The 26,965-nt window shown below is 46.3% G+C and overlaps 2 protein-coding genes across 4 annotated transcripts in view; one reads left to right on the forward strand and one right to left on the reverse strand.

The window, feature by feature from the left end:
* Positions 1-552: 552 nt before the first annotated feature.
* sh2d3a (SH2 domain containing 3A) lies at positions 553-19,864 on the forward strand. Its single transcript, XM_088603413.1, has 15 exons — positions 553-773; positions 2,411-2,515; positions 3,229-3,346; positions 3,775-4,060; positions 9,512-9,551; positions 10,088-10,216; positions 10,976-11,119; positions 11,714-12,012; positions 13,789-13,880; positions 14,084-14,724; positions 15,251-15,366; positions 15,904-16,075; positions 17,445-17,556; positions 17,665-17,856; positions 18,416-19,864. Exons 2-15 carry the CDS (start codon positions 2,426-2,428, stop codon positions 18,586-18,588), a joined length of 2,604 nt encoding a protein of 867 aa, XP_088459539.1. The 5' UTR covers positions 553-773; positions 2,411-2,425; the 3' UTR covers positions 18,589-19,864.
* A 138-nt stretch (positions 19,865-20,002) lies between these two features.
* LOC148650044 (cdc42-interacting protein 4 homolog) overlaps positions 20,003-26,965 on the reverse strand; it is a 46,935-nt gene continuing 39,972 nt past the window's right edge. For 2 of the 3 annotated variants that reach the window (XM_088603416.1, XM_088603418.1), the window contains 5 exons: positions 24,366-24,475; positions 23,786-23,918; positions 23,269-23,357; positions 22,362-22,498; positions 20,003-21,958 (listed from right to left, as the gene is read on the reverse strand). In XM_088603416.1, the coding sequence (XP_088459542.1) occupies positions 21,804-21,958; positions 22,362-22,498; positions 23,269-23,357; positions 23,786-23,918; positions 24,366-24,475 (624 nt within the window). In that variant the 3' untranslated portion in view covers positions 20,003-21,803. Of the gene's footprint in view, positions 21,959-22,361; positions 22,499-23,268; positions 23,358-23,785; positions 23,919-24,365; positions 24,476-26,656; positions 26,681-26,965 lie in introns of all 3 variants that reach the window. The other variant, XM_088603417.1, reaches the window with a different exon arrangement.

Below are 26,965 nucleotides of genomic sequence, written 5' to 3' on the forward strand. Positions count from 1 at the left end.
AACGTTATTTGCACAAATTTAAACCTCCCTTTTCATGTATAGCTCTGCATTAACTGGATGGAATCCCATTGCCTTTGTTGAAACTGTAAGGTGTTACACCCGAAGAAGGCTCCACAGCCGAAATGTTGTGTTTTCTTTCTTCTCTTTTCAGCATGGAATAAACCTATTACTTGTTCCTTTGCAGCCCACGCATGCTGAAGCAGCTACCCACCCAAACTACTTCAAACATTTATTGATATGGCAGGCATACATAATCTTGTGTTTGTATTAGGGCAGCCACTCACTGTCTAGGTAATTCCCATTACCCACACTGTACTAGGTAGGTGATTTGACATCTATCGCACTCCATTGCTTCTGGAGATCCGAGAATAGGAGACGGGCACTGTGCAGATGTGAGGGCAGACATACGTGCAGGGCTACACCTTCCTGTAACAGGAAGGTGCACCCCCTGTCTCCACCCCCCTTCCTTCTCTGTTTCTGCAGGGCATGAATCAAAAGTATGTGAAACTCTGTCCAAACATGCAACATTGCAGACTCCTGCTTAACACCCAATAATTGCTTCCTCTGATTGGCTGTGCGCAGAGCCCCGGGACTCGACCAACCGCAGACCAATCGCCTCAGCCTCCACATAACGCAAGGTACAGCCTCTAGGAAGCCAGGTGAAGGGAGGGAGACACAAGACAGTGAAGACTGAAACGGTCAGCACTGACAGCTTGGCGTGAGCTGCCTGCCTGAGATAGCCTGCCTGCATTTACACCTGCCTTCATTGCCAGGTAAGTCCAGCATGTCTGTTAACCCCACAGTAGAAACTTCAATGGTTTATTAGTGCATGTGCCAGGCAAGAGGAAAGGGCAGTAGTACTGTATTCTATCTGAATACAGTTGGGCTAAGGAAAATTTAATAGGCATTTTCACCAAAATCTGAGCAGCTGTAGAACTGATATATGCATGAGAAATAAATTGAGCTTTACTAGAGCAAGTTGTCATGCAAAAGATTCCATTTTGAGTGTTCACAAAAGCAAATTGGAATAGCAAATTTGCAGTTCTAGAGTGGTCTTCCTTCTATATTTTACATCCATTACTTTTTCATTATAATCTGCATTCCTGTGATTTTGCCATGCATTCAGATTGAACTGCTATGCAAAGACTGCAATATTACCATGATTTACTGGTAGGTGTTTATAAATGCTGTATGATCCTGCCGATGTGAACAGTGACCTATCATTGTCCAGCATGGTCCCTGTCACACAGACCAGGTAATTGTTTCTTCACTCACACCGAAAAAGAAACTTGAAATATGTTTACATACTGATGTGAAAGTACCAGCAACAAGCTGTTAAGTGACAGTAAGTGGACCCTTGCAAATGTCACTAATTGTTACAACAATTAGGGAAGGTGCTCATCTTCATTAAACCAACAACAAATGAATCTTCACAACAAACTTGTTTTGCACTTTCACAAACCCAAACTGAGCTATTTAACAATAACTGGATGGCTATTTCTAGATTACTAAACCTTGACCTATTTTTTGTTCTTTAGAAAAAGCACCACATTTTAGCAGGATTTTGCAACAAGGTGCAGGCATGCAATCTTGCTTTCTGAGAGCAGCATTAGGTCGTGCGGTTTCTTTTTTAGTCGAGCTTTGAAATATCATCCCGGTATGGGATGGCCTGGTGTGATGCAGTGGTTTAAATTACGTGCCTTATCATTCAGGGCGGTATTTATTGGTATCACTGGAGGAGTTTATCACCAAGGGCTGCTGAAAGTGGCCCACTCTTCCAAGAATTTAGGATGTTTACTCAATGTATTAACTTGGATTCCCAAAGTGCGCATCATGCTTACTATATTTCCACATGCTCTATAGTAATTTTGTTTCTTATAACTTTAGTCTGTCTTACAGACCATATTGTCAGTTATGTTGGACCCATAATGCACACATGAAAGCTCATAATAGACATTGAAGTACTATAGATGCAGAAGACTTTATTCTAGGCTTTATTCTCAAAAAAAGGAATTTAGAAAAAACAACCAATACTAGTACCATGTATGTCTTTTCAATACCAAACAAAACCACTATTACGCCTTTGTGTGAATGTTCACCCATAACAAATAACCTAATAATTAACTATTTAAATTAATTGACACCCAGTACATCTATTAACAGTGATTAGATTACTTTTAGTTGCTTCTTTTTGAAGGTAGTTTGCAACTATGGTTCTTCATCAACTGGGCTGCCACACTCTGCGTTTACTCTAGTATACCGCAGTACACTATAACAAGCACTAGAGCATATTCACATTTCTAATGTGACCTGCTGTAACATGTATTTATGCAGAGCTATAAAATGGTGCTCAAAATGGTTTGTTGACTTCCCTCCCTTTCCTACTGAATCCTGCATCCCATCATGACAGTGATCCCCTGAAGGCATGAACAACCGTTCCATCTCCTGGTGGCTTGGTGAGATCGGACTGCCCCAGTACACCAAGATCCTGGAGAGGGGCTACTATGGGTTAGAGGTAAGACTGGCCCACAGTTGATCAGAGTTTAATCTCTGTACTGTATATATACCTGATTAATACCCGAACTGAGAATATAAATTCTTACCTAGGCACAACCCAGGCAGTCACGGTGGGATGTTAGCAACTACACATTAATAGTCTGTGCCTACAGTCCTATTAAAAATAAGGGGAGAATATAGGAGCTTTGTTTTGTTTGTTTCCAACTGCCTGATTATAACACTGAGTAACCATTTAGCAAATGGTGACCTGAATCATACTGCAGTGTGGCTCTTTAAAGAAAGGCTTTTTTCATAAATACTATTCACTAAAGTGTGAACTGGTCAAATATATTAAACGATTCCCTCCCCCTCAACCCATATTGTTTGTTTTTAACAATTGTACAGTTACTTTGTGGCACTTTGTCCAACTCTTCTGGAATGTTGCATGCTTTCAGACAGCACAATATCAATGCATGGAAAACCACAAGTCTTTAGCAATACAAGAACATGTTTTTTATAGCACTGATTGCGCATTCAGTTGGAAGGTAAATTGAATCACGGATCATGCATTTCCCAGGCGAAATGTGAAACCATTGCTTTGAAATCTGCAACTGTGCAAAAAAGGTTTCACTCGCAGGCAAGGGAGGTTTGCATCTGGTTAAGGTTAACATGGTAGAGATGTTAAAAAAAAATCGATAGAGGACCGCTTCAGCCCCCATCCTGTTTTTCCAGGGCCTGATGTACGTGACTGATGCAGACCTGAAAGAGGCTGGGATTGAGAGCCAGGAGGACAGAGCTACAATCCTGGACCACCTCAGACTACACCAGGACAGGCTGAATGGAAGTACAGGTACCACAGGACTCTCATTGCTCTTACAGGATGATACAAATTTCACTCTGAAGAGGATAGCTGGGACCAGGTAAAAGTCACTGGCCCTTCTTGTTTAATTTAGTGCCATTTTTATTGTCTGGCACTAAATTAATTTTCCATTTAATTTATTTTGATCAATCTAAATATGATTTCCATTACATTAACCTGTACTTTACCTGTGAGTAGAAACATAGAAGAAAGCCTGGCTTTTTGTTGGATTGCACATCTTCTGCGGCCTAGCGTTGAGCTTTCTGTTTTGTATCTCCGGACTTTAACAGTTTTATATTTAGGGAATCAGTTGTCCCCAACACCTGGTTTAGAGTGAACTATAAAGGTCAGGTATTCAAATTGACTAATTAGCCTTTGACTGTCTGAAGATTGAAAGCTTGCTTTTCATTTGACCTCAGAAAGTCTCCCCAGCTCCCCAGGCAGAGTGACCCGGAAGCACTCCCTGGGCTCCTCCATGGACCTGATCCGGTCCAGCAGCCGCCTCTCCAGTCAGAGCTTAAGCCTGTTCCGGCAGAGTTTCCTGCCTCGCCTGCGCCGCAGAGACAAGACGGCCTTTTCCTCCTGCTCCCAACTGGCTACGCTGGATGAGGTCTTCTCACCGCCACTGCCTGGACCCCACAGCAAAAGGGACCCCCCTGAGCTCGGACTGTCTTCTACGCTTCCCCCCAGAAGAGGACAGAAGAGGTACCCTGTTCTTAGTGGAGGAAGATTGGGAAACTCTCAATCCGGTACCATTTCTCTGCATACATCCAAAAACACCTGTCATATCCAGAACCCTGTCACATGAAAAAGAACAACCTTGACCTACAGTACGTCTAATAGAATCATAACAACATCATGCAAAAAACTAAGCAGACTCAGACACGGGCATGGTCTGGTAGCTTGACCTTGTGCATCCAATGGGTCTGAGGCAGATGCTCACAGAAGTGCTGTGGGAAAACTAGACAATTCTGCCGTGCTCGAGGGCAATAATTTTAATATGGCATTGCTCAGCCCCAGATCTGCTAGCGAGGGAACTCGGCATGCACTACAGAAACGCACATGAAAACAGCACTAAATAATCTATCATCCTTTCTCAAAGGAACTGTACAAGAAGTGTGTCTTATAAACTTTAAGTTTTTCTCTTAAGTAACACAGAAATAGACACTAGTACTGCACATCTTGTTTCAGTGCACAGTTTGGTTGCTACACAGAATTATTTTTTAAACTGGGCAGGGTTTTGCTAGCTGTTCAAAACCACTGGAACGTCTTATGTCAAAAGCAGATCGAAACTAAAATGCCATAAAAGACAAGCAAATTATGTTTCATAGCCTCACTGACTCACAGCAAGAGGTTCTGCAGGTATGGTGTTTACACCAAATTAAATCTCACTAAGGACACCTGGTATTAATATATTACAAAGGATTGTACATCTTGGAATTTAAATCCTTACCTAAGCCAGTCCAGGCAGCCAAGATTTCAATAACAGTACACCTCTTCTCTGTGTATATTCAGCAACCATAGTCCCTCCTCTAAAAAGTCACCAGTTTGCACTGACATGTGTGGACTGTCCTTTAGCAAACTGAATTAGTGTCCAAAAATTAGTGGACAAAAAGAACGCTTCCTGTGCGTTTCAGAGGTCTTTGGTTCAACTGGTTTGTTTGACTAAAAGATAATTGATTTGATTAGGTAATTAACAATCACATTCTTTTGCCAAATATCCAGCAACAGAGTGGAAGGAAAGGTCTGGTATTTGACTCTGTTAAGAAAAGAAGTCCAGACGACTGTCCTGGGGTTGACTCATTGGAAAGCCTAAGCTGCAATGCTGTAAAAATCCACTAGGTGGAACAATGGGGAGCCAATGGCAACACCAGTGACAGGGCCTTGGGAAAAGAAGGTTATGAATGTGGTTATCTCTCAGGAATGATTTGTGTTACATTCCCCGAATACCTCAGGAGCTTTGGCGTCGTGTCGAGGTCTGTGGTGCACGCCAGGGCAGGGGAAGACGGGAGAGGAACAGGGGTCAGGTTAGGGGCAGGCAAGAGAAGAACCTGCAGGTGTGTGGACAAACCTCCACGTGTACAATGACTTGACCCTGGGTGCGAGTTCACACACAGAGCCACAGAGGCTGAAGAAGACCGATGCCAGAATGCATGTATGGATCTGTACTGCTAGAGGGAGTGACTGTTGAACTGAGAAGCATGGCACTGGCATTCACAGTGGTCTGAATTGCCGCATCATAGCACTGGGGTCCGGGGTTCAATTCCAGACCGGGGGTGCGGTGTGCATGAAGTTTGTATGTTCTTCCCATGTTCATGTGGCTTTCCTTTGGGTGCACCAGCTTCCCCCTCACAGTCCAAAGAAATACAGGTAGGTGAATTGGCTTCTGGGAAAACTGGCCCTGGTGTGAGTCTGTGTGTGTGGTGTGTGGTGTGTGGTGTGTGTGATGTGTGATGTGTGTGTGTGTGTGCCCTACAAGGGACTGGCGTCCTGTCCACCCTGTCGCTTGCCTGGATAGGCTCTGTCTCTCCCAGACCCTGCATTGAAGAAGCAGTCAGAAAATGGATGGGTGACCAAGGCACAGCCAATGGTTGTGGCTTCAGAATTCCTTAGGCTACTTTATATGCTGTCACTACTATAGTTAACATTACTACAAAATAGCGAGTAATAACGTCATGCCAGACAAATTCCATAATACTAACTAAGACGAAACTGGAGTGTCGCAATCATGAAACAGTTAGAAATGACGAACAACGCGCACGCCTCGCCTCGCCTCTGTGTTTGACGTAGTGGTGTTGGGCAAGAAAAACTATCGTTGTTATGCTGAAGAAGTACTTAGCAGTTCTAAGCACTCCTTCTCCTGATAAGTGATACAGACTGCTTATCCTGAAGCACTCCGTGGTTGATTCTGTGTCCAAACTGACAGTAAGAGTCTTGGTATGAGGAATCCTGTCTATACAGCTGAGCGCCGTCCATTTCGACCCCAATTTCTCCTCCTCTAGCCCCCTCGCCCGGAGGCTCACGCAGTTTACTGCGGTTCTCAGTGACGATCGGCTTCTGTTTGCTAGAGCGACTTGGAAGGTCCAGCCGCATCTCAACACGCTTTACAACCTCACGGGGTGGAAAAGGACGTTCTGGGATGAGAGTGGCATACATGCCAGTTCACTCAAGTAGCTCTGCTGAGTTGGTCAAGCGCTTGCGCGGTGCCAATAGCCCCATGAAGGAAAAGTCACAGCGCACATTAGTTTGCACATTGGCGCAAACTCCTGAGATAGATCCCGTCATTATTAGTTCTCGATTCACCCCTGTGGGCATTGGGGTTAATGGTACAGCCCAGGAAAAGGCGCGGTATGTTTGTCTTAAGCGATTCCAGGAGATAACGATATGTGTGTACCTATGCTGGTCTTTTCGCGAAGACAGCATGGCGCAACAGAAAAATGTGTGGAAGCGCCGTTGACGAACGATCACCGCACACGGAAAGGAGCAGCCAAAGTGCTCATCAAGGCAGTGGCAATGTGATTCATTTCAAATTCACCTTGGAACCGATGAGCGGGTTTTTTTTTCTCTTACGGAGAGCGGTCATAGCCTGCATGTCGTTGTGTTTGAAGGGTGTGGAATTTTAGGAATGCCGCAGATAGCGGTGCTCTTCTCGAGAGAGGCGTGGAAAAGCGCTGTGCTGAACTTGTGAGAACTCGTCCGAATCGTACCGTCTCTCCGGGGTGGCAAGAAGAAAAGAAAATAAGGAGGCGAAGAGCGAAACAGCCTCGGTCTGCTCTGCTCTTAAAAGCCGGGCTTGAAGTCGCTGTACTGGACGCCGAGTCTGAGGGGCACAAACGCGGTGGCAATGCGGGCTCTACAGGTAAGCTACTGCAGAGCTCCCGATCACCCTTCAGGTAGACATGCTGTCGGTAACCTTGTTATCTTACCTAGTGCCTTTGCGCCGTTTTGTGTTTACAGTTGGCGGGGTAGTGTTAATCTTTAACCCCGGTCAAACGGTAGGCTAGGGCATTTGTTCTCCTGAAAACGGGTGTTTCATTTGGAAGAGCGAGCTTGCGGGATAGGAGCTACCCCTTTCCTAAAATTACTTTTGTCCAAAAGTCGGTCGGCTAAACGTAGATCGACACCTAATCTCCCAAGGAGGTTTATTAATTGATTTTGTATTGATTGTGTCACCGCGATTGTTTTTTTTTTAGTACTGTATACGAAGGGGGAGACGGTATTTCTGTCTTTACTTTGGTCTGGGTTCTGAACTTGGCGACTGGAAGGCTGCGGATTCAAATCCTACCCGACACACTGCTGTTGTACCCTTCAGCACGGAATTTAACTGCAACCCTAATTGTTCCAGTAAAACAGCCAGCTGTATAAATGGGTGCAAATATAAGTTGCTTTGGATAAAAGCGTCAGCCTTTTCATCAATAGCTGGCTTCGGGTGTTACTGTGTGTGGCCAGTACTGCTCAGCTGATATGATGATATAAACGTCCGTATGTACATACGGGAAAAAAAAAAAAAAAACTTCTACATATGTTTATACAGTGCTTGCTGTTGTAAATATGGACTACACATACAGTACCACGATGTAGAAAAAAGTTAATTTTAAGGTAGCAATTTATAATATAGTTGTGAATTCTCTTAAAAGTGTAATTGAACTGATTGGCTTCATTGGTAAAAGCCCAGTTGAGACAAATGCTCGCCGAAGAGACGCTGTAATTAAACACTAGAGGTACAACTGAGAAACAGCTTACTGTTATTCTGATGTGCCTCATCTTAAGTCTGTGCACTTTTCCCAACTGAGTTTAGGAACCTAGTTGTTCAGAGAGCATTTGCATGAATCCCGGTTTAGGAAGGAAACCATCCCATTGCTATAAATATCAGAACAAAACAGCATCCGAATTTCCGCCTGGTTTTGGCACCAGGTTTATCCTGTGGGCTTCTTTCTCTCCTGACTTCTCTAACCATTGGACATTTTAACAAAATGGACTGTGTTGCACTCTGAAATAGCAGAACTGTCCTTGAATAACGTAAGGGATTTAAAGAAACAACCTTCTCTAATCTGTTGAATTAAATGGATTTAGGTGTGCACATTTTTGCATAATGTTTAAAAAAGTCCAGTTACTGTGTTACATTTTGTTCAGCACCCACTAACCTATTGGAGAATGAAATGACCCTCTCTGCAGGTACTGTACCATTTAATTTGACTCTTGGGTTCACTTAGGAGGTAATGAAAGGTGCATTCTGCTACACTGTCGGATCTCGCAGAGCTACATGAACTCTAGTCCATTTCAGATAGCATTGTAGCCTTCAGTGCCGTACCACCTGCATTTTATAGCTACTCCATTTCTACATGTTCAAATATTACTCTACATTTAAAGCAAAGCCCCCGGTATTTGTAGCTCATTCAATTTTTAGTAGTCAAGCGATCTGAGGATGTCATCCAAGAAATTAAAATAGGCTAAACATGCTTTGGTATCTTATCAATAGTGTAAAGAACAAATCAAGGTGAGTCATACTAAAATGATACAATTCATTGGTAAGATCTCACCTGGAATACTGTATTCAGCCTCAGTCAAAACGTTACAACCATTACTACTATTGTAGAGGCAATGCAATGGACAGCAGCCCAACAATTATGTAAGGGCTTGATTAAAGTATACAGAAACTTGAAAGGTGTTGACCAGCTTCTTCAAGGTCAAGGACTTGGGGACAACAGCAGATATTATGTTAAGGGCCACTCAAGACAGAAAATAGGGGCCTCTTTACGCAGGGAAACTGGAGCTCTGGTGGACTGGATAAGCAGCCAGCAGACAAACGGGTCAGGGGGGCTGATATCCATTCATGTGCAACTGGCTCCTGAGTTAGCACACTCTACAGAGCCCTGGCCTGCATGCTCTCTGAGAGCTGTGGCTCAGAAACCACACCATCGTTTCTGCCTGTCTGTGGAACTCAATGTATTTTGGAATTTGCAGTTTGTCATCCTTATCCGCATACTTCAGTTACTTCAATTGTTAAGAATTATTTTTACACCGGCTGCACATAAGCACGTTAGAGACATTGTAGTTCTAAGAACAACTTTTGATCTTTTCGTTTTCACGGGGAAAAATGACAGGGTTTGTTTGTTATCCAAATAATTCTCTTCTGTTATTCTGTTTTGTTTCTAGTAAGAGGAAGAGCGTGGGCACATACTTGAGTCAGCTGAAGGTAAGGACCTGAGAAACCCTGTAAGTGGCCATTTCTACAGACTTCCCTGGCATGTTTGCACAAGCAGCAACAGAAATTACAGCATGTGGGAATTCTGACATCAGTAAGCCGGTTACATCCAGTGTTATACCAGGCTCTGCAATTAGTAAGTTAAAAGGAAGGGCAGAGTTTTGTTTGGTCCACATTGTATTACTAACCTGCGATGTCTGAATTGGAGAGGCCATGTACATGTCAGCTTTGAAGTTCTGCGCATTCAGCTTGAACCTTCTAGATTTTTGTTATATAAATTCCTGTGATTATTGATCTTGTGACATGCCCTATTTCCTCATTTTCCAATGAATGTATTCCTTTTCCAGATTCGTGACCTACCAAATGTAAACCATAGCTAACTGCCACTTAATCCAAAGTGAGACCGGGATAGAATGTTTTAATAGCGTTATTTACTATACAGACAGTACGTACATATTTGTTGTTGTAACCACACATGAATACCGTGGACATGGCACTGACGTACTCTCTTTGTTGGATTAATGGAGGTGTTTGGGGGCAAGGGAGGGATGGACATGGCGAAAGAAGCCCTGAAGAAGGAGCTGGAGGAGGAGCTGAAGCTGAGCACGGAAGATCTGAGGAGTCACGCGTGGTACCATGGACAGATCCACAGAGAGGTGCCGTACCGAACGCCCCCAGCGTGGAGAGGGCCTGCTGCCGGACCAGCTGACCTTTCCACCTGCATTCCATTCCACCAGACAGCGTCTACTTAAAGCCATTAACGAGGCTTGAATTACCCGACCAGTCCTCATCCTGTCCTGGACCAGTGCCCATCACCTTAGCCAGTCCCAGTGTATACGAAGGCCTTCAGCCGTTTCCGAAAAACCTCCATAGATTCCGTTGGGTTATTGATGTCAGTCTGCTTTCCCAACACGAAAAAAGAGAAATGGAAACAAAAGTGTTTTTTGCCGTAACAGTAAAGCACCAGATTCGACAGGACACCTTTCAATCTCTGCACTTTGGTTTAGCAAGTAAAGCTCAATCATTTAAGCTTCATTGTCTAAAGAAATTGCGGGCATAGATCGACCTTGAGATGGCACCATATAAAACAAAAATGAACTTTTTTATAAGTGTTTTAACAGGAGAGTATACGAAGACTAAGAAAGGATTTATTGCATCTTACTGGTTTGGTTATTAGCTTGTTGTCCCAAGCGGTCCCCCCAAACAACTTTCTTGATGGATACAATAAAGTGGCTAGGTAGCTTATTAAAAAAAAGAGGTGTTTTGGTTATTTTTTAGTCTTACACCTAAATGCACTTCCAGTCCCGACCAAGGCTCTCCTACACTGTCACTTGTAGGAAGTGTTTTCCTGAAACGTCTTACTGCAGTTGGCCAAACTCCTCCTCATCTCCCTCTCCCTCTCCCTCTCCCTGCAGGCGGCCGGAACCCTGGTGGAGAGAGATGGGGACTTCCTGATCCGGGACTCCCAGAGCAGCTCGGGTGACTATGTCCTGACCTGCCGGTGGAAGGACCAGCCCATGCACTTCAAAATCATCCGCGTGGTGTTGCGGCCCAAGAAGGTAACACTGTGCTCCTCCGGCCGGGGATCTCAGCCAGTCAGGCGTCTTTCAGCCAGGATTGGCTGAAATTACCTGCTCCATGAAATGTAGTCAAGAAACAGGAAAGATCTGAAGCTCGAAGAAATTAAGGATTTGTTTCCAGTATTAGCAAAAGAAGCTTTTCCTGCTATGCCCATTGCTTCATAAGTTGAAAGCAGAATTTGTAGAGTGGTCCATACGCGATAAGGCATGGAATCACACAGGAATTATCCCACTATAACAGTTCCACCATTTAAATGTTTCAAATATGTGGTCCGGTTAAACCAACATGCACAGCAGTGTGAACCTATCTTATGCTTCTCAGTGTCGGTCTACAGCAGTGTGACCCCACTTGCTGCTTTTTAACAATCAATGTGAGTTACAGAAAATTGCCCTTGCACTATGCCTACATACGCTGAGGTATGTTTCAACATATTTGGAGCTCTGTTCCACAGCTGGGTGGAGTTCGGACTCAAGCTCAGCTGTTTGCATAGGAACAGGCAACTCGTATAAGTGTAGAAATGGATCAATGTGCTGTGCAACAGGAGTCTGACCATGTCCCACGGTGCTTTGCAGGGCTATTCCCGGGAGCTGTTCCAGTTTGAGCAGGACCAGTTCGACAACGTGCCCGCCCTGGTCCGCTTCCATGTAGGCAGCTGCAAGCCCATCTCCGATGCCTCGGGCGCCATCATCAGCCACCCCGTCAACCGCACCGTACCCCTGCGCCTCACCAGTGAGCCCCAGGGGCGCAGCACCCCCCAGACGGGAGGAGAGAAGAAGCAGACCTGCCAGGGCCCCTCATCCAACAGTGTGAAGCGCCTGAGCCTCAACTCCAGCCAGATGGAGGCCTCACTCCATAACGGCAGTCTGCTCAGGTGATTCTATCTTCAGTGAGCCTTGAGGGACAGGCTAGCCTGGAACGGCACTGATTTTTGTCTTTGTGGTGAGCCATACGGGCTCCGGAGGAAATATAAAAGAGAAAGCTCCCGTTTCGTGAAATATAGGCAAGGAGCAGGAAAGGTTTGAAGCTCACAGAAATCAAGGGGTTGTTTCCGGTAATGGCAAAAGAAGCTTTTTCTGGTGTGCCAATTGTTTCAGGCTGCAGAATTTGTAGGGGGGTTGAACACTTATCCTGACACCACAAGGCTTAGAATCACACAGGAATTATCCCAATATACCGGTGGTCCAAGATGAAGTACATTCAGGCACCACTGCTCAACCCCATTACCATGCAATCCACAATTCCCAAATAAAATGACAGCATAAAGGCATACAAACCACTTGCTGGCACGCTCCTTCAGCATGGAGAGGCGCCGCTGCTTGGGCTCTTCCTGCAGGAGGGTCGGCAGTCGGCACTGGTGGAAGACTAGTGGTGCAAAGCGGAACCAGCTTGTTGCAGCTTGTTTCACTGAGTCAGTCTGGTAACCGCAGCTCCACTCCGGAGCAGCTTTTTCCCACGGGAACCACCTCCACTTGCTCTCTTCAAAAAAAAGAAACAGGGAAAAACAGCCACGCAGAGTCTGGTCACCTAATCGCAGCACTCCTGCGGTGAGCAGTTCCTCCTCACGGGAGGAGGGTATGTATATTAATTGGGAATTTCCCATTTCCTGTTGTGGCTAACATGTTGCCCTAATAAAAATGGAAGTTGTTCTTTAAAGATAAGGTTCATCTCAATGCAAGTTGAGACGACCATCTTTTTCCCTTTTCTTTCTAATTTTTAATGCCCATATTTTATAATTCTGCTGCATTAAAATATCTGTTTTAATTCAAACCACTTCACTTAATGCAATTTGGAACCTCATGACTACCACGTGGAGAACAAATGCATTACATTCCAACTGAATTCCTCAGCTCATGACTGTAAAAAAACTACAGAAGGTGGTGGAGACAGCTGAAGCGCTCACAGATCTAGAACCCCCTTCCATCCAGACCACTTTCACCACACACTGCCTCAGAGGGGAGAATAATGTAACCAAGGATGAAAACCATCCTGGGAACATACTTTTCTCTCTTCTTCATTCGGGCTGAAGATTTAGGAGTATAAAAGCCTGGGTTTCTAGGTTCAAAGAAAGCTTCTACCCCCACAGCCATAAGACTCTAAAACCACACCTCTTAAATTCTCCTACCCCCACTACCCCTACCCCGCATTAAAGTCTAAATACTGCCACTACTTGAATTTTGCACACTGATGCTGTCTCAGTGATGGTTAAAATCATACCTGCTACCATGTTCCTGTCTCTTGTCAGTGTTATGTCATGTGAAGAAAACATGCAAGTATGCATTTCATTGTACTCGGGTACAGATGTAAACTTGGACTTGAATGACAGAAAGGGTTGATATTTAATTACTAATGTGTCTGATCCACTTGCACCTACAGTATTTCTATAGCTGGGTATTTTGCTAGAGCAGTTTAAGTGAAGCACTTGGCTCATGGGTATAACGACAACATCTTGCATCTCACCAGGGGTTTGAACCCATAACATTCTAGTTTCAAGCTTGGAACCCTGACCACTGCTGCCTATCAGGAATGTGACAGCTTTTTTCACATCAAGATAACTTAATTTGCCAGCTGAATTCATAACTTGAAAATTCTCCTGTGTAGTGAAATAAACAGTCTGTCTTTATCCCTTTCTCCGTCTGGAAAAAAACAGGGAGAAGAGTGGTAGTCACCCTGCCAGCCTGGAGTGTCTGGGCAGGAGACCTTCTCTGCAATCAGCCCTATCTGATAGTAACCTGCGCTCAGGTAGGAGTACATTTACTGGCTCGCTGTCTCTTCCTGGCCCTTTTTGACCAGACATTTACCTGTGCACAGGTACATACACACTTGGGTTGCTACAGAAAACTAAAAAAACATTTGTAAAATAAAAAGCAAGCTTGCAAACGTCCTACATAAAATCTTGCTCCAGTTCCTTACCAACCTCCTCATTCTCCACTCTCTCTGTCCAGGTGTTCCCCAATCCTCTCAGTCTAACGGCACAGACAGAGATGGGCCCCCGGTCTCGCCAGTTTTCCGTACAGGTAGTGAACCCCTACTGAACCCCCCTGGAGGATGCCATGCCACCCTACAGCCAGAAGGTGGCACTGCTCTGCGGGGCTCTGACGGGCAACTCCATTCCCGGGCGCCTCCAAAGCCCCTCCGGATCTCTGTGATTTTTCCCAACACACTCACCCCACAATCCTCGGCACCTGCAAATGACCCCTCCAGCTATTATGGGGAGCTAGTACCAAGAGCACCCCCTCCCTCCTCCTCTCGATGTCACGTGGACCGATTGAGGGCAGAAGAGAAATGGCAGAGCCGGGCCCGGATCACAGAGACTAGCTTTGGGTTCCTGGACTCTGGGGGATCCTCTCTTTTTGTGGAGGATCATGGGATGATTGCCGAGGAGGAGGACCTTGAGGGAGAGCCCCATTTTGTCCGCCCGGAGATTGAGACAACCTCTTGCTTCCGGCTTGACCGGTTCCAGTCGCTTCTGCTTCCTGAAAATAACCGACCCCTGGACCCTGGGGTGATCAAGAGACTTAAAGAGCTTTTCACCAAGAATGATGCCAAGACCACAGCCATGCACATTCTCCATGTGGACTGCAAGGTAACTAATTTACCTGCAAAAATAAGATAAGCACCTTTCTCGGAGATCATTGGTCTTGAGTTCTGGTACTTTTGCTCAATCCTATGACAGATTAATCCTAAATCTCACCTATTTTTATAGTTGCCATTGGCTTGATTAGTAGTTCAGGTGGGTAGCTGCGTCAGCATGCATAGGCTGCAAAGGAACAAGTAATAGGTTTATTCCATGCTGAAAAAAAGAAGAAAGAGAACACAACGTTTCGGCCGTGGAGCCTTCTTCAGGTGTCCCACCTGTTTGACACCTGAAGAAGGCTCCACGGCTGAAACGTTGTGTTCTCTTTCTTCTTATTGGCTTGATTAGGTTACCAAGAACTGAAATGGAATTAAAGCTAGAAGATGCTGTAGATCTCCCTAGCTAGTCTGTGCTAGAAAAGCCAATGGAATATTCATTCTCTGGCAGTGTCTAGGCAGACCGTTAGTCCTTTGGAAGAGCCAGCCCTCTGCAGTGCCTTTTCATTCCCTTCAGTAATACTGTCTCTGCTGGGCAGGTGGCGCGGATCACTGGGGTCACAGATGAGCAGAAAAGGCTGATGGGAGTGGGTTCGGGCCTGGAGCTGATCACACTGCCCCACGGGCGACAGCTGAGACTGGATCTCATGGAGAGGTGGGCACCCTGCAAGCATGCATGCAACGTTATTGATGGCATAAGAACTGCAGTCCGATCCTTGCTTTACTCTGTCTCATAATAAGGTGCGCACAGCTCATTGAACCCCAGATAGTTCATTCTGCTATGGGAGTCTTATTTCTACCTTTGCCCACCCTCCATGCCTAAAATGTCTATTACTGTTCCATTAAAATGTCTTCTTTTCAGGATCTGAATCAGCATAACGCTTGCAGCGATTTCAGTTAAAGGTGTTCGAAAGGAAGGCGATGGCTGTAGTCTTCAGAATAATGCCAAATTAATTTTCTCAGGGAGCTAATTTCATTCTGATTATAACAGGCCATGAAGCAAACTAGAGAGCTTATCTCTTTGAAGACTTATGTCAGAGCAATAAAAAGGGGGTAGCTGCTCATTTTCTTACGGCTGGACTGAAAACAAAAGAACATTGATATGCAGGCATTGATAGCCACTCCCATCTCATTCCTGGCACACACCCTCTCTCTGAGTCAAGTCTTCCTAACTGCCCCTGTCCTCCTTCAGGCATCACCTTATCGCCCTGGGCATTGCCATCGACATCCTGGGCTGCACTGGGACCGTCAGCCAGCGCGCCGACGTGCTGCACAAGGTCATCCAGCTGGCTAACGAGCTCAGACACTCAGCCGGTGACCTCTTTGCTTTCTCTGCCGTCATGAAGGCCTTGGAGCTGCCCCAGGTACAGAGTGCGTTTCGCCTTGGCCAGATAGGGTTCCCAAGTCACAAGGTCCAAAAATGGATTTCATTGCACAGCACCCCTCACCCTGCCAGAGCTGCCCAGAGTGTAGTGCATCACCATAGCAAGTGGTAGGCAAGGGGTTAATAAAAAATATCCATGTTTTTTCAACAACAAATTACAAGGTGCTGTATCAGATAAAGTTACAGAGGAACAAAAAGTACTGGAAAAGCACATTTTTAAATGTAAGCTGTAAGAGTAAGCAGTTAGCATCCCCGATTCTTTTGGGAAGAGCATTCCGCAGCCCAGAAAGCTTTGTCACCCACAATTCTAAATCTGGTCTTGGGAACACTTAAGAGCCAGTGGATTGAAGGGAATAAGAAAATTCCATTTGTATTTAATGTCAGCAATACAGGGAGGTCGGATTGGAGTTAGACGAGATTAAGGCTTAAAGACGACAAATAATTAGTAATCACGTCTGGAAGCCAATGCAGTGATACCAGAAAGAAGTGCCTGCTGCGTTTTGATTCTACTGTAGTTTAAGAATGTTTTCACAAGTCCAGAATGCATGGCACTGCAGTAATCAAAGACAAACATGGACTTCATTAAGAGGACCCAGCTGAGAAATATTAAGAAAGAAGATGTCCTAGTTATATCACATATACAGTATAGGCTTTAAAAACACAAGTTACTGAATTCTGGTGTGTTCGATAATTAAGACTCACCAATACCTACCGTATTTGGAATTGCAAGTTGAATGTTTTTCACGCCTGAGCCTGCAGTCAGAAACCTCGCAACCACACACAGGGGAGAATGAGGAAATGTGGACAGGCTAAGCTCAAGAGTGCTGAAACTTAATGGAGACAGTTTCAGACAAAAGTAACACTCCTCCCATCAGATTAACTCTAGTGTATTTGTCAGTATACATCATAAAACTATGCAAAACAAACCTGCCAAGTTGCGAATCTCCTCTGAAATGAGCAAGACGCAGCCTGTCAGGCAGCAATTCCCGTGTGAATGGTATGCACACAATTCTCCCTGCAGGAACACGGCGCTCCACACTTCTGCTAAACCAGCTAGGGCCAAGAGCTCAGTTAAGCCATGTTTGGGTTGGGTCTTTGCTGACCATCAAATTTTAAACCACTGCAAGAGTGACCGCAATTTCATTTTTAAGAATGTAGCTGGTGGCATGAAACAGAACTCAAGAGCAGGAAACCCTTGTTTCCTTCAAGAAACTTATGAATGCACATATGCAACATCCAAGTTTGATTTATAGAGCACACATAGCAATCGAATGGGTGCTTACTACCCAACGGGACAGATGGGCGAAATGGCCGCCTTTCTAAACTATGTTCCCGTGACCCTTCCTTAGGTGACGCGGCTGGAGATGACCTGGCGCGACCTGCGAAGGAACCACACGGAAAGCGCCATTGCCTTCGAGAAGAACCTCAAGCCCTTCTTGAAGGCTCTCAACGAGGGCCAAGGTACAGCGGCCAGCTGCACGCCAGTGCCCTTCCATGCGTCCAAAAGGGCAGCCCTCTTCCCTTCGAGCTGCTTTCTGCAGCACAGTAATAAGGCTTTTAATTCCTCAGTTCCAGATGAGACATCTCCATGTCACACAGCCCTGCCCCACGTGCTGCCACTGCTGAAGCTGATGGAGGGAGTCGACCTGGGCGAGCACACCGAGCGGGGCTGTGAGCTGCTGCTGAGGACTCTAGAGGTCGCCCGCTCCTTCAGCATCAAAGCAGAAGCCTACCAGGCCCAGGCTCAGACCCTGCTGTCAGGTGAGACACACTGGAGCCACACGCACGGCTAGGACTCTGCTGAGCTCCCCACCACACAGAACACTTCAATCGGTCTGGATCAGGGGTACCCGGATTCCACACCATTGCAAATCTTTGATCCATCTAATCTTTACTGACTGATGCAATCTGCTGCATGAGGGTTAATTAACCTGGATCAATTCAGTACTTACTAGAAGATACAAAGTCCAATAATGACACAATGTAGGTGTCAAGGCAGACACACCCAGGCCTAGCCCTTGGGTTGGTCAAGGCTTGCTATTGAGACTGTTGTATTGTTATTGAGGCAGCATATTGAGACAAATCCTAAACATTCTGCAAGCATATAGCCAGACTACAATTTCATATAATTTTTCCCCGATTTTATTAGTGTAACAGGATCTAAAATACTGCGCACTACTGCATTTTGCAGAAAACTGCCCAGCTGAAAAACAATGGATGTAGGAATTTCCTACAACAAGAACTCTTCCTGCTTGTGCATTCTTGTGCCATGTCAAAAGGCCACTGGCTGATGCATGTGTCACTCCCTTGTCAACTACAGGCTGGGAACCAATCCCAGAGCTGCTCGAGGCCTTCCACACAGAGTTTGCACTTCGCCTCCTGTGGGGACAGAAGGGCGCGGAGCTGGAGCAGAAGGAGCGCTATGAGAAGTTCAACAAGATCCTGAGTGTGCTGTCGGACAAACTGGAGCCAGCGGAGTCAAGCAAACACTAAACACACCCTCCTGCCACAATGCAGATCCCATGGTGTCTGCACAAGCTGCTGGAGCACATTTCTAACCCACAATTACAGAGTGGTCCATTCTGCCACTACAGAGAATGATTGCAATAATGTTTATTTTACATTGTGACTTTCATGATGCACCGCCACAAAACACTTTACATTATGCACAGGCATTATGGAAAACCTGGCTACAGTCCTGAGCGGAGTGGAAAACCTGTGTAGAAGTCTCAAATTATTGCCTTCTTAAGACTACCATTCCTGTCCAGGCAGTACCCAACTCCAGACAGAAAATACAGAGTCTCACTACTGTGACTGGGAATCGCAAACAAAAAATCAATTTTTTAATATTAAAATAACTTCTTACGCCTGCTAAATGGTGTTATTCCAAATCCCATGGATTAAGGAAAGTCTTAAGTGGCAGCATAGAAGCAGACCTTTCCTAAAGGTAATGGTTGAGCTCAAATCACCTTGTAGTTCTTGGCACATTCCACTGCAGAACATGCCTGCAACACAAACACCATCACTGAACTTCCAACTGGACTGGGGAGTTCACTACAGTAGCATGCACATATGTAACACCCAAGTTTCATTTATAAAGCACCTCATCATTTCAAACCAAAGTCATAAGGGGACTTTCTAATAAACATTCCATCTTTTCAAAATGTAATGCCTAAAGATGACATTTACAGTACATCTTACCTTCTAATAATTGAGAGAATTGCAGAAAAGGTTTATGTACTGTACATAGCAGTAGAGCATAATTTTATAGTATGTTCTGTTTGACCCAAGAGCCAACACATTTTGTGTACAGTGTCACGAGAATGTGGCTGGAGTATATTTGTACATATCGGCATTCAAGAATTCAAGGGCTACGTTCAGACTGCTATGTACAACTCCAGACTGCACAGGCAAAACAATTAAGTGTGCCAAACATTCATTCTTAATCTTAAGGCTCACTTCACATCAAACTCAATTCAGGATAAAACTGAAATCTTGTGCAGGTGAGTGTCAGTGTTTTTTTTTGGTCACTGACGAAAAAGCACATTAAGGGCAAACTGCCTCTATTGTTGAGTACTTAGCTCCACAAAAGGTAAAACGGAAGACTGCTAAATGAAATGCTTGCATACCGAGATCACTTTTTCAGTTCTTGAATGTGTTTGTCATGTATGTTTTTATACATGCAAGGCTAGAGTAAAAAGGGAGGTGGTGTAATTTTAGCTTTATTAATATGCACTTTTTTAAAATAAAGGACTATGGTTTAATAAAAGGCTGCAATGGAAGTAATTTTAACTCCAGTATTCTTTCAACAATGTTAGCACTGTAATCATGTCAAGAACTTTCCATTACATAACACAAAGTGGATTCTTCCACAGACATCTGAAAAAAAGAAAGAAATCCAGACAAGTTATTTTTTAAAACGTGATCATTTATATCCCATTGAAATAATGGAAACTGTAGGCAATATTTGTTTCAAACTATGTACAACACACTATATAATACGAGAGAAGGCACCAAGATTCATGGAGTGTGATCGTCTACTTAGGGCACACACAGACAAGAGTTCAATCTCCTTCTTAAACATAAAAATCCATTTGCACTTTAAAAAGTTTAGCCAGATCCAGAATGGAATCAGTCTCAAGAGGATAACCGTGGTAAAGTGGTAGCTAAAATATATTATTTCTCACATATAAATACGACAGTCCTAACAGTTTGCATCGTTTTCTTTTTTCATATTCCCCCTCTCGCCCGGGGGTTTCGATGGAGGAGCCCACCCCCTTTTTTCGAAGAATATAAAGTGACAGAAACTGGAGACCGTGTTTAGAGCAAAACCGAAATGAGATGTCTTTACCGGAGAAAGGAGCGCAGCTGAGATGTTTGCAAAACGAGAACAGACATCGGAAAGAGAGACAGCTGCACCTATGGCTGTCGGGGAGTGTGTTAACCAGGCCCGTACAAATAAAGACTCCTCTGTGCAGCCAGCCTGGACTTCGAACCCACTGGAAATCTGGCTGAAGCGCTTTACGCCGATTAGGAGTCTTCATTCCTCAAGGCGTGTTCAGGGTGATGCATGATGGACGTCATTAAGTTTTTCAAGTGCAGCAGCGGCAGCAGCAATAACTGACAAAAAAAACAAATCTTTCCCACTCGAGCTTCTCCCGTTCCAGGTGCGCGGTGGCAATATTTACAGGAGGGAAGGCCGCACCAGCGCAGTTGGAGAGAGGAAGGAGAAGACGGTGGTGCCGACTTAGCCAACATTACAATCTGCGACACCCACCGATTAACCCAACCCTTAAGCCACAGGGTCTAAACCTCCAGCACACAAACAAACAATTCCCAGGAAAATCTGTCGGCTTCAGTGGAGAGTGGGTGAGGGTGAAGACCTACCCCGTGGAAAAAGAATTTCCCCCTTTAATTAATAGCAGTATCGATAATATCAAATTGACTTTGAATTATGGAGAACTTTTCGCAGGGAGACAGCAGAAGTACTTCAGTACATTGGACTGGAAGGTTTAGTTTAGCCAGAATGGGCCGAAGACACCCGTTTCTGGATACACCAGATTAGACCAGATTAGCACAAGGGATCGTTTTCATATTCCAGGAAGCGCGAGACTGGTCAGACCTTTGGCGGGGGCGAATCACACAAACAAGCCCTTGGGGTGAGAAATGTAAAAACGGACAGCAGCCCTCATTTCCCTTCTTTAGTGGCACGACAGACCAGGTTGGCTTCTTTTAAAACAACGGGGGTTATCTGGTGAACCCGTTTCACAAACGCCAACCAAAAAACTTAAAAAAATAAAAACATCATCATTAAATATTGCTTATCCACGCTAGAGCTTCAGCTTCCTTGGGACAAAATCCAGTCAGTGGCAGAACTGGGAGCTCCGTCTTTTGTTTTTACTTTCGGTTGGTTTCAGCGTCTGCCTTCATGACTCCCTGCCCACTGTCCACCTGCTCTCTCTCTGTCTCTTCCCCACCACCGGGCTCGGCCGCTTTCCTGAAAGGCGACCTGCTTGACTCTCCTCGAATTTTCAACAGAAAGCACGGAGGAACTGCTCCTTTTTTTTCCGGGTTGCGTTCTTGCTGCTCTGCTCAGCTCTGCGTTTGAAGAATGCGGACTTCCTGTCGGCTGCCGGGGGCGGCTTCTTGCTTCAAGCTGGGTGGTGTGTGTGGTGGTGGCGGTGGCGGTGGGAGGAGGGCGGCGAAGATCACTTCCTGTGCAGGGTGATTTTGACGTAGGAAGTGGGGATGTAGCCCTCGTCGCCATTGGCTCGGCGCACCCTGGTCCAGCCGTCTCCTTTGTCCTCCTCGACCACGCTGAAGATCTCCCCGTCCGTCATGGAGATGGTGCCCTCGCTGGAACCTGGAAGAGACAGCCGGCGTCAGAGGACTGGGCAGTGGGCACACAGACCCAGGCTGGGCTCGAACCCTCGGGCAGCACTGCTAACGGAACCCCCTTCCCGAGCCGCTGTTTACCGAGCACACCTCAGGACTTGAGCACAGCGCTGTTTTGCATACACGCACTGATGCAGCCACTGCCAACGTTAAAAATGAGCCTTGAGAATTTTGCTGTGCAGTACTCGGACTCGTGGTTCCATTACAGATTAAAAATGGGAAAACGACGCACTAACGCCACCTCCTGCTGCCAGAGACCGTGATCAGGGCTGCTAATGCAACAGCACAGCCCCACACCCTGCAGAACTCCACCGATAGTCCCGATCCTCCATTCTCTACAGAGCGACACCTGAATTCGAACCGGGCCTTGCCTGCGAAGCTGTAGAGCGCCGTGCACTTTCCGATGGGAGGGACGGGGTCCTCGTCGTCAAAGTCATCATCAAACTCGGCGTAGACGGCCTGGGAAGTCTGGTCAGGGTTGCTTCCGTCGGAGTGGGCGCCGTCGGGACTGCAGGCAGACGCACAGACAGACCTCAGGGCTCACTGCTGGGCCAGTCGATCTTCACAGTCATCCCTGAGCCTAGAGCATTCCTCCATCGCATTGCTTGTCGGACTTTTTTCTTTTAAAGTTATGTTATTTAACTTCTTGTTGTTGCTGCTATTCTGTGTTTATGTTTTTGGCGTTTCCTGTAATGTCTCTGTATTGGAGCATACATGCAAATAAGCATGTTTCATTGCACTGCATTGCGTGCATGTGACAAAAACCGAACTGAACTGGAGGGAACTGGGTGAGGATCTCTTGTGAAAGCATGAGGGTAGGAGTCTGTAAAAGAGGCCCTGCACTACACTTCTCAGAAAGGGACAGTCTGGAGCAGCCAATCAAATTCAACTTGCATATCATTCTGAGAGGCGAGAAGAAATCGGAGATCTCTTCTCTCTCGCAGAAACTCACAAGAAATGACTTCACCATGGGATCTTCTCAGGATGTCAGAGTGGATTTTAACCAGGATACCAGGGCTAACACCCCTACTCAATATGGCAGCCCACCTGAAAGATACTCTACAGCACAGTATTCCTGGCCACTGTACAAGGGCATTAGGTTAGAAACTGGATGAGTGGGAAGAGCACCACCTACTGGTCCACCACCAACACTGACAGCATGATTTCCCTCCCGTCCCTGAGCTGCCCAGGCCCAGCCTCGTGAGACCAGAGGTGCACGTTGGGAGGGACTGCTGCTGTCTGCACCAACCGGGGGGGGCCGGACTCCTCCGCAGTTACCTGTATTTCTCATGGGATCCGTTATTGTTGTTGAAAGTGACGGAGTAACGCGTTCCCTCGCTGCTGCCCCCAGCCTCTGCGAGCCACGACTGCACGACAGGAAACAAAAGGATTCTCTTACCCTCCCGGGACCAGCGAGCGACATGCGTTTTAGAGAGTTGGCAAGTCAGGTTTTTCAGGCTGAGAATCAACATGTCAAGCTTGCAAACAGAGGAGCTCGGTCGGTTTTGACGCCAAGAAGAAAGAAAGGCATCTGCTGCGAGAATAGGCATCTTCTCGCACGAAGCTGAACAGCACATTCCATAGCGAACAAGACCTGGTTTGCACAGACAAGAGAAACACTGGCAAGCCCGACCTGCCTGTTCAGTGCTTACGCTATAAACTCAAAGTCAAGTGAAGTGCGCAGTACAATGGAAGTGTCTTTGGCACCCACAATCTGCACAATTTAAAGAGCCGCACTGTACAAAACTGCCCAAGGTCTGCCTCGTACAGTATCAAGTCTGCCCTCAAATCCTACCCCATACTTCTGCAGCTCCCCTCGTAGCCTGTCCATGTTGTGGGCGGTCTGGGCGATCTGGGGCGCCAGGCTGCTGGGGTCGCCCATCTGGGGGTTCTTCTCATACACGTCTTTCATCTTGCTCAGGGCCTCGCTGCGGGAGAGAATGGGGGCAGGCAGAGCTTACCGGACAAGAGCAGGGAAATCGGCAAAAAGAACAAAAGACCTCTTTCCCAACTTTCCTTAAAATGTGGGATCGCCGATTACACTCATGCCAAGGGTGTGTTTGCAGGTCTCATGGCTGCCAACCCTGTGACCGCACACGGGGAGAATGAGGAAGTGCTGGCTGACTCCTCTGCCTCGCCCACCCTCACTTCACAGATAGCACAGCCACATCCTGCAGGTTCAGCTCCAGCTGGAGGAGAGCCATGCCCCCCCAGTGTCCGGGACCTGATAGCGCTCCTAATTCCATCCTCCACTAGGTGGCGTTCAGTTGCTCATGCACCACCATTTGGGTAATCCTGGTCACAGTCAGCATGCACCCTGACTACGGCTCGAACCTGCAATGCCTGGATTAGAGTGCCACTCAGAAGATCCTCACCTCTGGTCCACCTCCTTCTGTAGCTCCTTGTTGAGCTCGTCGATCTTCTGCTGCAGCTTCTTCCTCCTCTGCTCCGGAGGCAGGTGGGCGAAGTCCTCGGTGATCGTGGGCTGGCAGCACGAGGGGCAGACGGGTCAGAATCAGGTCATGGTGCCAAGGCGCACGCAATCCAGCATGCACAGGCGCATTGCCTGCTGGGGGGCTTTAGCTCTGGTGACTGGCTGGAATTCAGATGGCAGCAGGCCGAGCGTGTGCCAAATCAAGGGCAGAGCACCAGCTTGCAGAACAAGTGCAGGTGAACAAGTTCAGGCTTCATGGCCTGTAGCTACCAAAAGAGGCTCCTTAAGAATGCTTCTTAAGCATGGAAACCCAATGGGGACAGACTGAGGGCATCGCTGTCAGACATTGCTGACCTAAAAGTCTTCAGGTGTTGATGATCTAAAGAGGTCTAGGAACCCAGCTGGGTTCTGGCCCACAAGGACTGGAGCTGCACACCTGTGATGTTCAATGTGAACAACCACGTCATCTCATCTGAGCAAAAGCTTCACGAGTTTTAACCTCCTGACTCTGTGGTCATTAAAAAAGAGTAGGGGTGTAACCCTGGCGTCCTGGCCAAATTTCCCATTGGCCTTACCAATCATGGCCTCCTAATAATCCCCCTCTATGAATTGGCTACATTACTCTGTTCTCCTCCCCACTGAGAGCTGGTGTGTGGTGAGTGTACTGGTGCACTATGGCTGCTGTCACATCATCCAGGTGGGGCTGCACATTGGTGGTGGTGGAGGGGAGACCCCATTACCTGTAAAGCGCTTTGAGTGGAGTGTCCAGAAAAGCGCTATATAAGTGTAAGCTATTATTATTATTATTATTATTATTATTATTATTAACCGTGCCAAAACACAGTGAAGGCTTTCGGCACCGAGAGACCCCTTCTCGTTCATTCCCTGCCAGTGAACTTTTGCTTTTATCAGGATCAGCCTCTTACACCTTTGTCGCAGAGCTAAAACCACACTCCCAACCCTGACTCACAAGATAAAAACAGCAGGGCTGAAGCATTTACCTCTGGGTCCATCCAGCACCTTCTGCTGGGGCGACTCATCCCCGCATAACAGCTGTGCTGCATTCCTTAGCTGCAGTTCCACCTAACCCCCACCAGATGGCGAGCATGCTTCACTCCTAATGTCTGTTCTTCACTTTCCACAAAAATCATCCACTTCAATTAAACCAAAGTATGCAGACAACTGCTTATGTATGTTAACATTTTGAATACTTGTTTCAAAAAGATTTCTCGGATGAAGATGACTTAGGAGTGAAATGATCAATTCTGGTTAAATGCTGAAGCGTTATTTTACCCAGGCGCCAATAATAACTAGTTGAATTCAGTGAAAAGTATATGCAACAGCAGTGCAAGAGTCTTTACCATTAGGATACAGAGACCTCACAGGTGAAGAATGTGGTCATAAATCATTAGTCTGCAAAGACCTGCATGAATGAGTCATGTGTTTTGCAGGGGGACTAATGCTTTATGAATGCCGTTATTCTGTACTAAAATAAAAAACGTAAACACTTTGACAATGATCCCTTCCCACGCTGAACTCCCTGCTTCATCCCTTACAAAGACTTCTCAATTTCAACAAGCTACAAGTTCGTAGGTACAAAGCCAATTATTTGCCTGTCCAGCTCAGGTCAGATTCTTAGTCTGCAAACTGAAAAGATGGCCTTTTCTTTGCGATGTTTAGATCTTTTCCCAGACGTGCCAGCACTGTGCCGAGTTGGAGGTCTGGCCACCCCACTTGTCGCTGGTTTGAGATTAAACGTCACTTGCTAGTGACACAAAATCCAGAGCAGCTGAGCGGGGCTCTGTTCCCCGTGTTTAAATCAGTCGAGCCCATGAGACACCGCAGGCTGGGCATCACAGTGCCAGAACTGGTCTTGTGTTTGTTCAGGTAGAAATCAAGGGCATTTAAAGCTCCCCACAGTGCTGAACACAGGCCCTCTGGTTAAACCAGCTTCTCTGCTTGAAGTGAGGCTCTTGCACCTGAGCTGGCACTCTGGGGACACACTCAAGCAGACAGCGCCCTCTCCGCTCAGCGGCTCCGAGCGACTGGTTCAAGAGCAAACACGCTGCTGGTCTTTTCAGGCTTTTAATCCCTGAACCATTAGCTGGGTTTCTGTAAGGGATGACACACCCTTCCCTCCCACCCACCCCCCACCCTGTGAGTCACATGTGACACCTCCTTCCTTCTTCCCCAGAGTTCCTCACACCAAACCGGACACTTGGAAGTAATTACCAACGACCTCTCCTGGTGAAAGGACTGAAGGAAACGACGACAACAACAACAAGAGACAAAAACAAGAGGTCTTTGAGAGAATAATAGAAGACGACAGACTGCCTGCTCGCGCTGGCCAGCTGCAGGAGCTGAGAAAGGGTAGGGCTGAAAGGGAGCGTCAGTTAACGGCTGTGCTTTCCAAGATGCGTCAACTGAGCACAGACGGGTCTCCCTCTGGGTTCTTTACATGTCAAAGTCACACAGAGTGGGGGTCAAGACCAGCAAACCTGGGGGATATGGCACGAGTACATGATTACTGTAGAAGTATTT

The sequence above is a fragment of the Lepisosteus platostomus genome, chromosome 13, assembly GCF_059453375.1.
Source record: "Lepisosteus platostomus isolate fLepPlt1 chromosome 13, fLepPlt1.hap1, whole genome shotgun sequence".
Taxonomy (NCBI): Eukaryota; Metazoa; Chordata; class Actinopteri; order Semionotiformes; family Lepisosteidae; genus Lepisosteus; species Lepisosteus platostomus.

Excerpts from the sequence above, each read along its gene's own strand:
- sh2d3a (XM_088603413.1), top strand. The coding sequence starts at position 2,426 with ATGAACAACCGTTCCATCTCCTGGTGGCTTGGTGAGATCGGACTGCCC. Across the intron at positions 13,881-14,083 it reads TGATAGTAACCTGCGCTCAG|GTGTTCCCCAATCCTCTCAG; the intron begins GTAGGAGTACAT and ends CTCTCTGTCCAG. Across the intron at positions 15,367-15,903 it reads AGACTGGATCTCATGGAGAG|GCATCACCTTATCGCCCTGG; the intron begins GTGGGCACCCTG and ends GTCCTCCTTCAG.